Here is a 15,065-nt window from a genome sequence, read left to right on the forward strand (position 1 = left end):
CAATCCGGATGGTTCTTTTCCTCTTTGGTCCGGAGGACACGACGTCCACAGTTTCCAAAAACAATTTGAAATGTGGACTCGTCAGACCACAGAACACGTTTCCACTTTGTATCAGTCCATCTTAGGTGAGCTCAGGCCCAGCAAAGCCGACGGCGTTTCTGGGTGTTGTTGATAAACGGTTTTTGCCTTGCATAGGAGAGTTTTAACTTGCACTTACAGATGTAGCGACCAACTGTAGTTACTGACAGTGGGTTTCTGAAGTGTTCCTGAGCCCATGTGGTGATATCCTTTACACACTGATTTCGCTTGTTGATGCAGTACAGCCTGAGGGATCGAAGGTCACGGGCTTAGCTGCTTACGTGCAGTGATTTCTCCAGATTCTCTGAACCCTTTGATGATATTACGGACCGTAGATGGTGAAATCCCTAAATTCCTTGCAATAGCTGGTTGAGAAAGGTTTTTCTTAAACTGTTCAACAATTTGCTCAAAGTGACCCTTGTTTGTGAATGACTGAGCATTTCATGGAATCTACTTTTATACCCAATCATGGCACCCACCTGCTCCTAATTTGCCTGTTCACTTGTGGGAGCCAGTCTGCCCCACAAAAAGATGATAAACAAAAAGAAGGAACTTACTGACTACAATGGCAGAGCTCTTCTGGTCATACGTTACCATACATGGAGATATCTGCTGATGTCACACTTGGGAAAAATATCACATCCATCCATCCATTGGGCAAATTCCAATCGGCTCGTTTGGAGGAAATATGTTTCAAAATTGTTTTAAAAATATCTCTGCCCTGCCTCTAGTTAAAGTTAAAGTTAAAGTACCAATGATTGTCACTGTCACTGCCAATGATTGTGGTGAAATGTGTCCTCTGCATTTGACCCATCCCCTTGTTCACCCCCTGGGAGGTGAGGGGAGCAGTGGGCTGCAGGGGTGGCCACGCTCGGGAATCTTCTACCCTCAGGCAGGAGACTACGGTCCATCCAGACCCACACCTCCCGCCACCTGAACAGTTGTTTCCCCTCGGCCATCAGGCACATGAACAATAACTCCTAACAGTAGCTCCTTTGAATTCCTTCTAAGTCTACAACAAGATCTGATAGCTCAGTTACAGCTCTTGTTATTACCAAGTCTGTGGTATATGTGTTTTACGTTGCACGATTGCACCAAGAAAAATTCCTTGTTTGTGAACCCGTTCTCAAACAATCACAATAAATCTATTCTGTTTCTGATTCTGATTCTGAATTTCAACCCTTGATGCTGAGTGCCAATCAGGGAGGTAATGGGTCCTGTTTTTATAGTCTTTGGTATGACTCGGCCGGCGTTTGAACTCACAACCTACCGATCTCAGGGCGGACGGACACTCTAACCACAATGCCACTGAGTTTGAATTTTTGGGACTTATGCAGATCCCAAATACACAAAAACAGGTACCAATAGGTAAGAAAATGTGGTTTTGCATAATAGGTCCCTTTTAATAAATAACAATACACAACCTCTATTTCAGCATGCTTTAAATATTCGTGTTCTTTCTTTTGATGATTTAAAAGCAACCATGCAAAACGTTTCATTATTGTAAATGCTTTAAAGCCTGGAAAGATTGATGTTTTGATATCCTTTGGTACCGTTACCCTGGATGTATTATTCACATAAGTAACAGCATTGTTTTTTGGAATAAATACTCCTAGAATTGTACTTTATCGTTAATTATCTTCTAGAACAGTGGTTCTTAACCTGGGTTCGATCGAACTCTAGGGGTTCGGTGAGTCGGGCTCAGGGGTTCGGCGGAGGTCAAGACACACCCGACTCATCGTGTAAATAAAAACTTCTCCCTATCGGCGTATTACGGATACGGCAACAGCAGAAGTCAGACTGATTTGCAGGTGTGTAATTTGTTGTGAGTTTATGCACTGTGTTGGTTTTGTTCTTTGAACAAGGTGATGTTCATGCACAGTTCATTTTGTGCACCAGTAAAAAACATGGTAACACTTTAGTATGGGGAACATATTCACCATTAATTAGTTGCTTATTAACATGCAAATTAGTAACATATTGGCTCTTAACTAGTCATTATTAAGTACTTGTTAATGCCTTATTCGGCATGGCCTTATTATAACCCTAACCCTGGCCCTAACCCTAACCAAATAACTCTAAATTAAGTCTTTGTTACTTAGAATATGTTCCCCTAGTGTCCAAAAAACTCTAAGTTAAGTCTTTGTTACTTAGAATATGTTCCCCATACTAAAGTGTTACCAAAAACATATAACTTTGTCTTGAATTTGAAAAAAAAAAGGAGGGTTCGGTGAATGCGCATATGAAACTGGTGGGGTTCGGTACCTCCAACAAGGTTAAGAACCACTGTTCTAGAAGCTTCACTTGCCCCATGTTTGTTGCCTAGCTATAGTCTCTCAGGACTTCCTAATCTGCACACTTTTGTCATTGCCAGATTATTACCTCCACCAAGCGCTACAAGGAGGGAATATCACTTTGCGTGCTTTGTTTTTGTGCAAGACGATGCCAAAACGACTTCAAGTTTTGTTCAAAACGATGTGAAGGAGTGCAGCATATGCCAAGGAAGGACTCCATTACATTTTGGCACAGAACCAAATAGCTGCTTCAACTTTTATTCATGGATTTAATCGGCTTTTAGTAACAAACAAAAACAGGTTTTAAAGATCGGCTGTCTCGAGCTTCCTCTGCTCCTGCCTGCTTTGTTTCTCTTACATAAATTACACAAGCACTCTTGGTGCCGTTTATATTTAGCCTTGGTGGATATTTTACCGTTGGAATCGAATCAAATTTAAAATACAGATGTTTGCTTTTTAATGTTCCAGTATGGTTGGACTGTATTGAATATCATTTATTTGGCACTTGTTCCATTTCATACAATGCAATTTATTTGCCACTTGCCCAAGATTCAAAATGTTATTTTTAGAAATGTCCCTGGTTTTAAGAGCTTGTTACATTTTAGTCATTGATTAATCTTAATTTTAACCTTTTTCTATTCTAAAATGTTTAATTCTAAAATTCTCAAACATTTTACAATTGAGAAAATAATGATTCAGTAATATATTTTGTTTTTTTCCACATAAATTGTTTAAAGATTCTGCAACATCTCGAGGATGCTTAATTTAAGAATTGCAAGTTAAATATTGCTTGTTTTCAGAATACAAGACTTATTTGTAGCTTCAAAGTCTTTCTAATTTCTAGATTCATTTTAATCATCAAGTAAAATTGTCCATCCATGCAGTGAGTTAATTTCACTAGATTTTAGTATTTTTTTAAATTTTAAATGTATTTTATTTTATTTTATTAAAATTAACATTTTTAAATTTAATTTTAATCATCAAGTAAAATTGTCCATCCATGCAGTGAGTTAATTTCACTAGATTTTAATTTTTTTTTTTTCTGACATGTCGTCCTTTTATCTTAGCTCTTTATTGCAGTGTAGAAAGTCCAAGACTTCCAATTACAATTTGACAAATCAATTTTAGATTAAAATAGAATTGCATTCGAGACCCTTGGTATCCATTGACCACACACTAAATGTATAAATGTATCGATAAATCAACAATGCAAGACCTTACTTGCTTCACTACATTTATTATCACTCAAGTTAACATAGTATAGTCTATAGTAACTATCAGAGAATTGAACAAGATAACAAATAAACAAAGATCAGGAGAAATAGGAACAGAATTGCTCAGAATCTGCAACACAGTCCACAAACACCACGTTGGCAGCAGTTGCAGCAGAAACGACATTTGAAGCCTCGCTTCTGTCTGTTGGTATACGGCATCTGTGTGACAAAAAACAACAGATGTGAATAAGGTGTTCCCTTTCGCTAACATGTTGGAGACAAATCCATCCAAATTAGTCAACAGACCTTCCAGGATTCCTCAAAGTTCTCCTCGTATGCAACAACTGGACCGTCACTGTCCATCACCTCCTCCAGCTCTTGTGTCTGTTCATCAATTGAACATGTTCATAAATAAGCATGTCTACTTTTCTTCAATAAGTCATGTTGATACTCACTCTAATGGCTGAGCTCTCCTGAAGATAAATACAGGCCAGAATAATGGTCACTGCAAAAACAACACTGAGAGTCTTCATCTTGGATTGATTCGAGTTGTTCTACTCTGAGAGTAAAGCAAGTGGATTCTTCCGATCTTGTTGATCCTGTCTGATGGAGGACTTTGCTGAACATGCTCCTATTTATACTCACTTTGACCATGGTTGCTTCATCATGGGCTGACCCTGCATCCAGGAATGAATGTGTGATTATGAGAAGCACACTGGGGATTTCTCACCTTATGACAGCGGCTCATTCTTCATGCACGTGACCTGTTTTTATAAATAAACCTAATATACAGTGCGACTAAATATTCAAATATAGTGACATGAAAAGAAAGACTTACGATTTGATATTTTGAAATCTAATGTGAATTTTGAAATGCGATGCCTTCAGTGAAACAACAGGAACAAGGTGGTGAACTGTCCTAATCATCTGTGTGGAAATGTATTACGTTGTTGTGCAACCTGAGAAACCATCTTCACTTTGCCAACTTTACTGTTGGTCCACAACATTTTTGGTGATTTGTGTGTAAAAGCAGTGCCATCAATGTACAAAACCCGTGAAGTTGGCACGTTGTGTGATTTGTAAATAAAAACAGAATACAATGATTTGCAAATCCTTCTCAACTTATATTCAATTAAATAGACTGCAAAGACAAAATATTTATTGATCGAACTGAGAAACACATTTGTTTTTGTGCAAATAATCATTAACTTAGAATTTAATGGCAGTAACACTTTGCAAAAAAGTTGGCACAGGGGCATTTTTACCACTGCGTTACATGGCCTTTCCTTTTAACAACATTCAGTAAAACTTTGGGAACTGAGGAGACTAATTTTTTAGTCTGAAGCTTTTCAGGTGGAATTATTTCCCATTCTTGCTTGATGTACAGCTTTTCAACTCTGCGCCTATAACAATCCGGATGGTTCTTTTCCTCTTTGGTCCGGAGGACACGACGTCCACAGTTTCCAAAAACAATTTGAAATGTGGACTCGTCAGACCACAGAACACTTTTCCACTTTGTATCAGTCCATCTTAGATGAGCTCAGGCCCAGCGAAGCCGACGGCGTTTCTGGGTGTTGTTGATAAACGGTTTTCGCCTTGCATAGGAGAGTTTTAACTTGCACTTACAGATGTAGCGACCAACTGTAGTTACTGACAGTGGGTTTCTGAAGTGTTCCTGAGCCCATGTGATGATATCCTTTACACACTGATGTCGCTTGTTAATGCAGTACAGCCTGAGGGATCGAAGGTCACGGGCTTAGCTGCTTACGTGCAGTTATTTCTCCAGATTCTCTGAACTTTTGATGATATAACGGACCGTAGATGGTGAAATCCCTAAATTATTTGCAATAACTGGTTGAGAAAGGTTTTTCTTAAACTGTTCAACAATTTGCTCATGCATTTGTTGACAAAGTGGTGACCCTCGCCCCATCCTTGTTTGTGAATGACTGAGCATTTCATAGAATCTACTTTTATACCCAATCATGGCACCCACCTGTTCCCAATTGGCCTGTTCACCTGTGGGATGTTCCAAATAAGTGTTTGATGAGCATTCCTCAACTTTATCAGTATTTATTGCCACCTTTCCCAACTTCTTTGTCATGTGTTGCTGGCATCAAATTCTAAAGTTAATGATTATTTGCACAAAAAAAAAAAAGTTTATCAGTTTGAACATAAAATATGTTGTCTTTGTAGCATATTCAACTGAATATGGGTTGAAAATGCTTTGTAAATCATTGTATTCCATTTATATGTACATCTAACACAATTTCCCAACTCATATGGAAACAGGGTTTGTACATACTGGAGCTGAAGATCAGTGGTAAATGTCAAGAGTCTTTGTTGATTAATTATAGTAACCATAAAATAAAATAAATAAAGAGAGTTTCCTTTGGGTTATCAATGTTGCTAATTTTAGTGTTCACCAATGTTCTTAACACTTGAATTCCACAGAATGCGGAAATGGCTGAAGGACGTCAGCGCCTCCGTGGCTGACTTTTCCGTGTTTATTCAAGTCAATGTGTCCGTTTCCACCGCCTGCGAAACGGCACAGACATGGTGGTGATGTTCTGCGTCCGTGCACTAAGAATAAAATCAGGTAAGTCAAGATTTGAAGGCATAACTCTTACAAAAAACTAAACATTAACATGATGGGAATGCATGGTGTTGATAACTAACGGCAAGCAACTAACATAGCGTTGGTACATTAACATATGCTGGTTAGCTAGTTCAGCATTGTCAGCCATGTTGTCTTTGATCTAAGCCGTTATTATTAGTAAATGGTGGCCAAATATGAGTGAGAGTTAATGTTATTCACTAGGACTAGGCTACTCTGTACTCGGACTCGGATATGCATACATTACGCTCTCGGGTATAAAGTAGTGGTCATAGGTAGTGTTGTTTTTTTTAGTTTATACCACACTGTATTGATGATTTAACATGATTCCTACATGTATGTCCACTTAATGTGTATAATAATGTACTTTTCCTTGTGTGCTTAGTTTTACAGTAACTTTATTGTTAATGTTAGACACTTAATTATATATTCAATTTACAATCACCAAATTTCACATTCCATTAAAAAGTGTCCCTTGAAAGAAAATATATAATTTCCCTTTTTTTTTTTTGTGTGTTGCAGGTAAATGGTAAAAAAAAAATGGATGGCTGCAAGTATCAACCATTTCCTATTGCTGGGTTGCACAGTGACCCATACCTTCCATCTGAGAACATAAAATAAGGGGGGCAACCTCAAGGTCACTATTTGGATCCCAACAATAGTGCATGTAATATGAAAGCCGTTACAATTTTTATTATTTTGTATAAATTAACCAAATATGTTTCTGCATCCCTGCGATGAGGTGGCGACTTGTCCAGGGTGTACACCGCCTTCCGCCCGATTGTAGCTGAGATAGGCTCCAGCGCCCCCCGCGACCCTGAAGGGAATAAGCGGTAGAAAATGGATGGATGGATGGATGTTTCTGCATTGTTTCTTGCATATTTGGTGAAGCCAGGACAACCTTAGACTTACTGAATCATTTCTGAGATTCTGATACTCAAAATACACATGTGATCGGTATGTGAAAAAAACATTTTGTTTGATTGCATTAAATTATTTGTATATTACAAGTTTCATTAACACAATTAAGTGTATTCAAATCATGGAATATGTGTATCACTGATTCAGTTATGTTAGTCCTGTAGGTTTCATGTACTGTTGTAGAGTAACTTGCTGTTGTGAACGTTGTGGCTTTGTTTAGCCATTGTAAAATGCCCAGTCATATACAAACCCCGTTTCCATATGACTTGGGAAATTGTGTTAGATGTAAATATAAACGGAATACAATGATTTGCAAATCATTGTCAACCCACATTCAGTTGAATATGCTACAAAGACAACATATTTGATGTTCAAACTGATAAACTTTTTTTTTTTTGCAAATAATCATTAACTTTAGAATTTGATGCTAGCAACACGTGACAAAGAAGTTGGGAAAGGTGGCAATAAATACTGATAAAGTTGAGGAATGCTCATCAAACACCTATTTGGAACATCCCACAGGTGTGCAGGCTAATTGGGAACAGGTGGGTGCCATGATTGGGTATAAAAACAGCTTCCCAAAAAATGCTCTGTCTTTCACAAGAAAGGATTGGGCGAGGTACACCCCTTTGTCCACAACTGCGTGAGCAAATAGTCAAACAGTTTAAGAACAACGTTTCTCAAAGTGCAATTGCAAGGAATTTAGGGATTTCAACATCTACGGTCCATAATATCATCAAAAGGTTCAGAGAATCTGGAGAAATCCCTGCACGTAAGCGGCATGGCCGGAAACCAACATTGAATGACCGTGACCTTCGATCCCTCAGACAGTACTGTATCAAAAACCGACATCAATCTCTAAAGGATATCACCACATGGGCTCAGGAACACTTCAGAAAACCACTGTCACTAAATACAGTTTGTCGCTACATCTGTAAGTGCAAGTTAAAGCTCTACTATACAAAGCGAAAGCCATTTATCAACAACATCCAGAAACGCCGCCGGCTTCTCTGGGCCCGAGATCATCTAAGATGGACTCATGCAAAGTAGAAAAGTGTTCTGTGGTCTGACGAGTTCACATTTCAAATTGTTTTTGGAAATATTCAACATCGTGTCATCCAGGCCAAAGGGGAAGCGAACCATCCAGACTGTTATCGACGCAAAGTTCAAAAGCCAGCATCTGTGATGGTATGGGGGTGCATTAGTGCCAAAGGCATGGGTAACTTACACATCTGTGAAGGCACCATTAATGCTGAAAGGTACATACAGGTTTTGGAACAACATATGCTGCCATCTAAGCGCCATCTTTTTCATGGACACCCCTGCTTATTTCAGCAGTCATTCTCAGTAACTTACTATCCAATTTGTCTATACCAGCTACCTTGTTGTCCGGAAGAGAGTGTAGTAACCTCTCAACCTCGCTGACTTCAACCTGATTAAAATTGAATTCACACCCCTTATTATCCATTATAATATTCCTAATGAGGTCAGTTGATTTGTTGTTATTGGATGTATGCATACCATGCCTTAATTGAGATACCTTGTCAACATAATAGTTATTAAAATGATGATGGTTGGCCTTATTTCATCCATGCAGTACTAATGTGTAAAGCAACTGAAACTAAAATATAAAAGATGCGTAACACAGACCCAAATATTTATTATTTTACAAAAGTACCAGTTTATTGATTGCACATGTACGTATCACATCTGATGTTGATGATCCAACAAAAACTATTATTCAACACAATAAAACTGTTTTAAGAAATGATGATTTCATACATGTTGTTGCAGTACTTAGAACCTGCAGCACACTCCACAAACACCAGGGGTGCATCCAGTAATAGATGACATTACTCTCTGTGTGATGATGGGAAGTACACTGGGAATTTCTTACCTTAAGGAAGTTTAAAAAAAAAAAAAACACACATTTTACCTGTTTTTCCCGGATAATCTGTCCCAATATCCCATCCATATAATCACTAAAACAGAAAAACAGTTATAATCATATCACATGTTCTATGTTTGAATAATGGTTAAGACAATAGAAAAAAAACTATTAAAAGTCTTTAAATCAAACCCTTAAAACGCCAGAAACAGTCCAATATTTTTGAGTACATTTTTTTTAACCAATACGACAGATTATTAATTAAACAACATGAAAACACAACAATTTGTGTTTGATTGACTGTAATACATATTTGATACCTAAGTAAAACAAGACTTTGCACTTTATGGACAAACTCTTGTTGGCAATCACAGAAGTCAGAAGTTTCTTGTAATTGTGTATATTTCTGTTTTGGTCCATATGTCTTGACATGAAATCTCCAATTTAATTTGTCCTTGTTTAATATTGATCAAAACATATCATCCATCCATCCATTTTCTACCGCTTGTCCCTTTCCATATCATGTCTTGTTAAAATTAGAACATACAGACATTAAGGAACTATCTTATTAGATATTCTTAAAGGATGATACAATAGAAATTAAATTATATTTTTCACATCTATAAGTAATACTCATACTGTGGATATGAAGCCCTTCTAGGTGGATAGTAAGTCTATAATCTAAAATAATTTCAAGCTTTATTTCGGTAGAATTGTCCATTAAGATACTTTGTACATTGTAATACCATGGTTGCTGATATGTAAGGACTGTTCTCAGTCTTGTGAGATATTCAATTTGTTTGGATATCCAAATGTTTATTAAGTGTACATGAATTGACAAGATGTTTTATGGTTATTGATTATTGTCTAGTTGAGGACAAAATGTTACTAACTGAACAGATATGATATTGGGAAACTGACTATTAGTGGATAAAAACAGATCATAAACATAAAGATCCTGATGTGGGATCTGAGCCGAGGATGTCGTTGTGGCTTGTGAAGCCCTTTGAGACACTTGTGATTAAGGGCTATATAAATACACTTTGATTGATTGATTGACTGAAGAATGTTCTACTGTCTGTAGGTAAGACATTCCCAGTGTACTTCCCATCATCACACAGAGAGTAATGTAATCTACTACTGGATGCAGGGTCAGCCCGTGATGAAGCAACCATGGTCAAAGTGAGTATAAATAGGAGCATGTTCAGCAAAGTCCTCCATCAGACAGGATCAACAAAACCAGAAGAATCCACTTGCTTTACTCTCAGAGTAGAACAACAAGAATCAATCCAAGATGAAGACTCTCAGTGTTGTTCTTGCAGTGGCCATTATTCTGGCCTGTATTTATCTTCAGGAGAGCTCAGCCAGTAGAGTGAGTATTAACATGACTTATTGAAGAAAAGTAGACATGCTCATTTATGAACATGTTCAATTGATGAACAGACACAAGAGCTGGATGAGGTGATGGACAGTGACAGTCCAGTTGTTGCATACGACGAGAACTTTGAGGGATCCTGGAAGGTCTGTTCATTAACTTGGATGGATTTGTCTCCAACATGTTAGCAAAGTGGAACACCTTGATCACGTCTGTTGTCTTTTGTCACACAGATGCCGTATACCAACAGACACAAGCGAGGCTTCACATGTCGCTTCTGCTGTGGCTGCTGCCAACGTGGTGTTTGTGGACTGTGTTGCAGATTCTAAGTCCTGCAACAACTTTCATGAAATCATCAGTCATGTGTCATTTTTTTTAAACCACAGTTATTGTGTTGAATAACAGTTTTTGTTACATCATAAACATCAGATGTAAATTGTACATGTGCAATCAATAAACTGGTACTTTTTCATAATAATAAATATTTGGGTTTATTTTATGTACAAACCCTGTTTCCATATGAGTTGGGAAATTGTGTTAGATGTAAATATAAATGGAATACAATGATTTGGAAATCATTTTCAACCCATATTCAGTTGAATATGCTACAAAGACAACATATTTGATGTTCAAACTGATAAACATTTTTTTTTTTTGCAAATAATCATTAACTTTAGAATTTGATGCCAGCAACACGTGACAAAGAAGTTGGGAAAGGTGGCAATAAATACTGATAAAGTTGAGGAATGCTTATCAAACACTTATTTGGAACATCCCACAGGTGAACAGGCAAATTGGGAACAGGTGGGTGCCATGATTGGGTATAAAAGTAGATTCCATGAAATGCTCAGTCATTAACAAACAAGGATGGGGCGAGGGTCACCACTTTGTCAACAAATGCGTGAGCAAATTGTTGAACAGTTTAAGAAAAAACTTTCTCAACCAGCTATTGCAAGGAATTTAGGGATTTCACCGTCTACTGTCCGTAATATCATCAAAGGGTTCAGAGAATCTGGAGAAATCATTGCACCTAAGCAGCTAAGCCCGTGACCTTCGATCCCTCAGACTGTACTGCATCAACAAGCGAAATCAGTGTGTAAAGGATATCACCACATGGGCTCAGGAACACTTCAGAAACCCACTGTCAGTAACTACAGTTGGTCGCTACATCTGTAAGTGCAAGTTAAAACTCTCCTATGCAAGGCGAAAACCGTTTATCAACAACACCCAGAAACGCCGTCGGCTTCGCTGGGCCTGAGCTCATCTAAGATGGACTGATACAAAGTGGAAAAGTGTTCTGTGGTCCACATTTCAAATTGTTTTTGGAAACTGTGGACGTCGTGTCCTCCGGACCAAAGAGGAAAAGAAACATCCGGATTGTTATAGGCGCAAAGTTGAAAAGCCAGCATCTGTGATGGTATGGGGGTGTATTAGTGCCAAAGACATGGGTAACTTACACATCTGTGAAGGCGCCATTAATGCTGAAAGGTACATACAGGTTTTGGAGCAACATATGTTGCCATCCAAGCAACGGTACCATGGACGCCCCTGCTTATTTCAGCAAGACAATGCCAAGCCACGTGTTACATCAACGTGGCTTCATAGTAAAAGAGTGCAGGTACTAGACTGGCCTGCCTGTACTGCAGACCTGTCTCCCATTGAAAATGTGTGGCGTATTATGAAGCCTAAAATACCACAACGGAGACCCCCGGACTGTTGAACAACTTAAGCTGTACATCAAGCAAGAATGGGAAAGAATTCCACCTGAGAAGCTTAAAAAATGTGTCTCCTCAGTTCCCAAACGTTTACTGAGTGTTGTTAAAAGGAAAGGCCATGTAACACAGTGGTGAACATGCCCTTTCCCAACTACTTTGGCACGTGTTGCAGCCATGAAATTCTAAGTTAATTATTATTTGCAAAAAAAAAAAAAAAGTTTATGAGGTTGAACATCAAATATCTTGTCTTTGTAGTGCATTCAATTGAATATGGGTTGAAAAGGATTTGCAAATCATTGTATTCCGTTTATATTTAAATCTAACACAATTTCCCAACTCATATGGAAACGGGGTTTGTATCTTTTTATTTTAATTTCAATTACTTTACAAATTAGTGAAGCTAAGATGAAATAAGGCCAACCATCATATTTGCTTTGGGGGTCAGTAGAATGCTTACATTTGGATAAAATAAAAACAAACATGAAGATTGCTGTAATTTTGTTTGTATTTCTTAGACTTAGACTTAGACTAGACTTAGACTTCCTTTTTATTGTCATTCAAATTTGAACTTTACAGCACAGATAAGAACGACATTTCGTTACATAAGCTCATGGTAGTGAAGGATAAAAAAGCAATAAGGTGCATATATAAATAAATAAATATATATAATAATATATAAATATATATAAATAAATAAAAATAATAAATACCATATTTTCCGGACTGTAAGTCGCAGTTTGTTTCATAGTTTGGCCGGGGGTGCGACTTATACTCAGGAGCGACTTATGTGTGAAATTATTAACACATTACCGTAAAATATCAAATAATATTATTTAGCTCATTCACGTAAGAGACTAGACGTATAAGATTTCTTGGGATTTAGCGATTAGGAGTGACAGATTGTTTGGTAAACGTATAGCATGTTCTATTTGTTATAGTTATTTGAATGACTCTTACCATAATATGTTACGTTAACATACCAGGCACGTTCTCAGTTGGTTATTTATGCGTCATATAACGTACACTTATTCAGCCTGTTGTTCACTATTGTTAATTTATTTTAAATTGCCTTTCAAATGTCTATTCTTGGTGTTGGGTTTTATCAAATAAATTTCCTCAAAAAATGCGACTTATACTCCAGTGCGACTTATATATGTTTTTTTTCTTCTTTATTATGCATTTTCGGCAGATGCGACTTATACTCCGGTACGACTTATACTCCGAAAAATACGGTAAATAGATAAATAATTCTGTCTTTTAAAGTTAAAGTTATAAAGTACCCAATTTGAAGTCAACCATAGAGGCATTGCGGAGATATTTATGAAACAATCTTGCCTTCCTTCATTCTTCCTCAAAACAAGCAGTTTTCCAAAAAACGGCGACTGTCACCGAATTATCGATATATGGTATAATTGTACCCAAAGTGCCTTGCGAGCGTCCGCCATTGTGGTCCGTGACCTAGTCGATAAGCTCATTTTCCTCTATCCTCTTGTTGTGGGGAAAACTGGGCTGTACATGGACATACATCCTAGGCTGTTGCAATTTTTTTTTTTCTTCTTGCATTTTCTTTTCTTTTTTTTGTCCTGTTCAGCTACTCAGGCAAATCATATTGTTGATATAGATGCCCATATCTGCTGTACAGATGTACTTTACAAAAGAAAAGTGTGACTTACTTCTCTTGTTGCTTTTTTGTATTTGACTTTTAATTTATTAAATAGATTTAATCATTTTTTGGTGCAGGAAGGTATAGAAATAAGAAAAAAAAAAAGGAAGACAGAGGGGGAAATTGCAGGGACAAGAAGAGGATAAGACAGAGAGACAACAAGAACAAAAACAACAACAACTTAACAGCATCCGGTAATACGATATGTACAATTGTGATACAAAAAATGATAGCAATGAAGCAGTTAGTGAAGTTATAACATAGAAATAACAATGAACATTATTGCACTACAAATGGAACAATAAAAATACCAATAGATATAACACTATTGATAATGCATAATAATAATAATTACTTAGGTATCAACAATACAATAGTTTCAAAAGCAACAATACATCAATGCAATGAAAACTTGAATTTAATTGTTGCCATTTCTAGTACTAAGTAGTGTATAGTTCAAACTTATATCTGTCAGTAAACTCGCTATGTAAGCGCTAAAATCAAATCAAATCAAATCAAATCAAACTTTATTTATATGGCCCTTTTCATATAGAGGCAAGTGGCAAACACTAAGTGTCTAAAGAAAACAAAAACAAACACACACGCACACACACACACACACACACACACACACACACACACACACACACACACACACACACACACACACACACACACACACACACACACACACACACTTACAGCATTATTGACAATAACAAAGTAAAAACCAAACATGGCATACCACTGAGTATTTGAGGAAAACGCCACCTTTAAGGCATCCATACTGGAGAATAACTAAAATCAACACTGTTCAAAAAACAAAAAATACAAACCCCATTTCCATATGAGTTGGGAAACTGTGTTATATGTAAATATAAACGGAACACAAATCATTTTCAACCCATATTCAGTTGAATATGCAACAAAGACAACATATTTGATGTTCAAACTGATAAACTTTTTTTTTTTTGCAAATAATCATTAACTTTAGAATTTGATGCCAGCAACACGTGACAAAGAAGTTGGGAAAGGTGAAAGGTGGCAATAAATACTGATAAAGTTGAGGAATGCTCATCAAACACTCATTTGGAACATCCCACAGTTGAACAGGCAAATTGGGAACAGGTGGGTGCCATGATTGGGTATAAAAGTAGATTCCATGAAATGCTCAGTCTTTCACAAACAAGGATGGGGCGAGGGTCACCACTTTGTCAACAAATGCGTGAGCAAATTGTTGAACAGTTTAAGAAAAACCTTTCTCAACCAGCTATTGCAAGGAATTTAGGGATTTCACCATCTA

The 15,065-nt window shown here is 37.2% G+C and overlaps 2 protein-coding genes across 2 annotated transcripts; one reads left to right on the forward strand and one right to left on the reverse strand.

Annotated features, from left to right (window-relative positions):
• Positions 1-3,589: 3,589 nt before the first annotated feature.
• On the reverse strand, positions 3,590-4,209 carry LOC140678740 (hepcidin-like). The gene is made up of 3 exons (XM_072912975.1): positions 4,042-4,209; positions 3,893-3,970; positions 3,590-3,805 (listed from the first exon to the last, which is right to left on the reverse strand). The coding sequence occupies exons 1-3, from the start codon at positions 4,117-4,119 to the stop codon at positions 3,710-3,712; spliced, it is 252 nt and encodes an 83-aa protein (XP_072769076.1). The 5' UTR covers positions 4,120-4,209; the 3' UTR covers positions 3,590-3,709.
• Positions 4,210-10,240: 6,031 nt separating this feature from the next.
• LOC133596873 (hepcidin-like) lies at positions 10,241-10,713 on the forward strand. The gene is made up of 3 exons (XM_061949750.1): positions 10,241-10,381; positions 10,453-10,530; positions 10,618-10,713. The coding sequence occupies exons 1-3, from the start codon at positions 10,304-10,306 to the stop codon at positions 10,711-10,713; spliced, it is 252 nt and encodes an 83-aa protein (XP_061805734.1). The 5' UTR covers positions 10,241-10,303.
• The last annotated feature ends 4,352 nt before the right edge of the window (positions 10,714-15,065 follow it).

Source organism: Nerophis lumbriciformis, linkage group LG04 (genome assembly GCF_033978685.3).
Source record: "Nerophis lumbriciformis linkage group LG04, RoL_Nlum_v2.1, whole genome shotgun sequence".
In the NCBI taxonomy this organism is placed as follows: Eukaryota; Metazoa; Chordata; class Actinopteri; order Syngnathiformes; family Syngnathidae; genus Nerophis; species Nerophis lumbriciformis.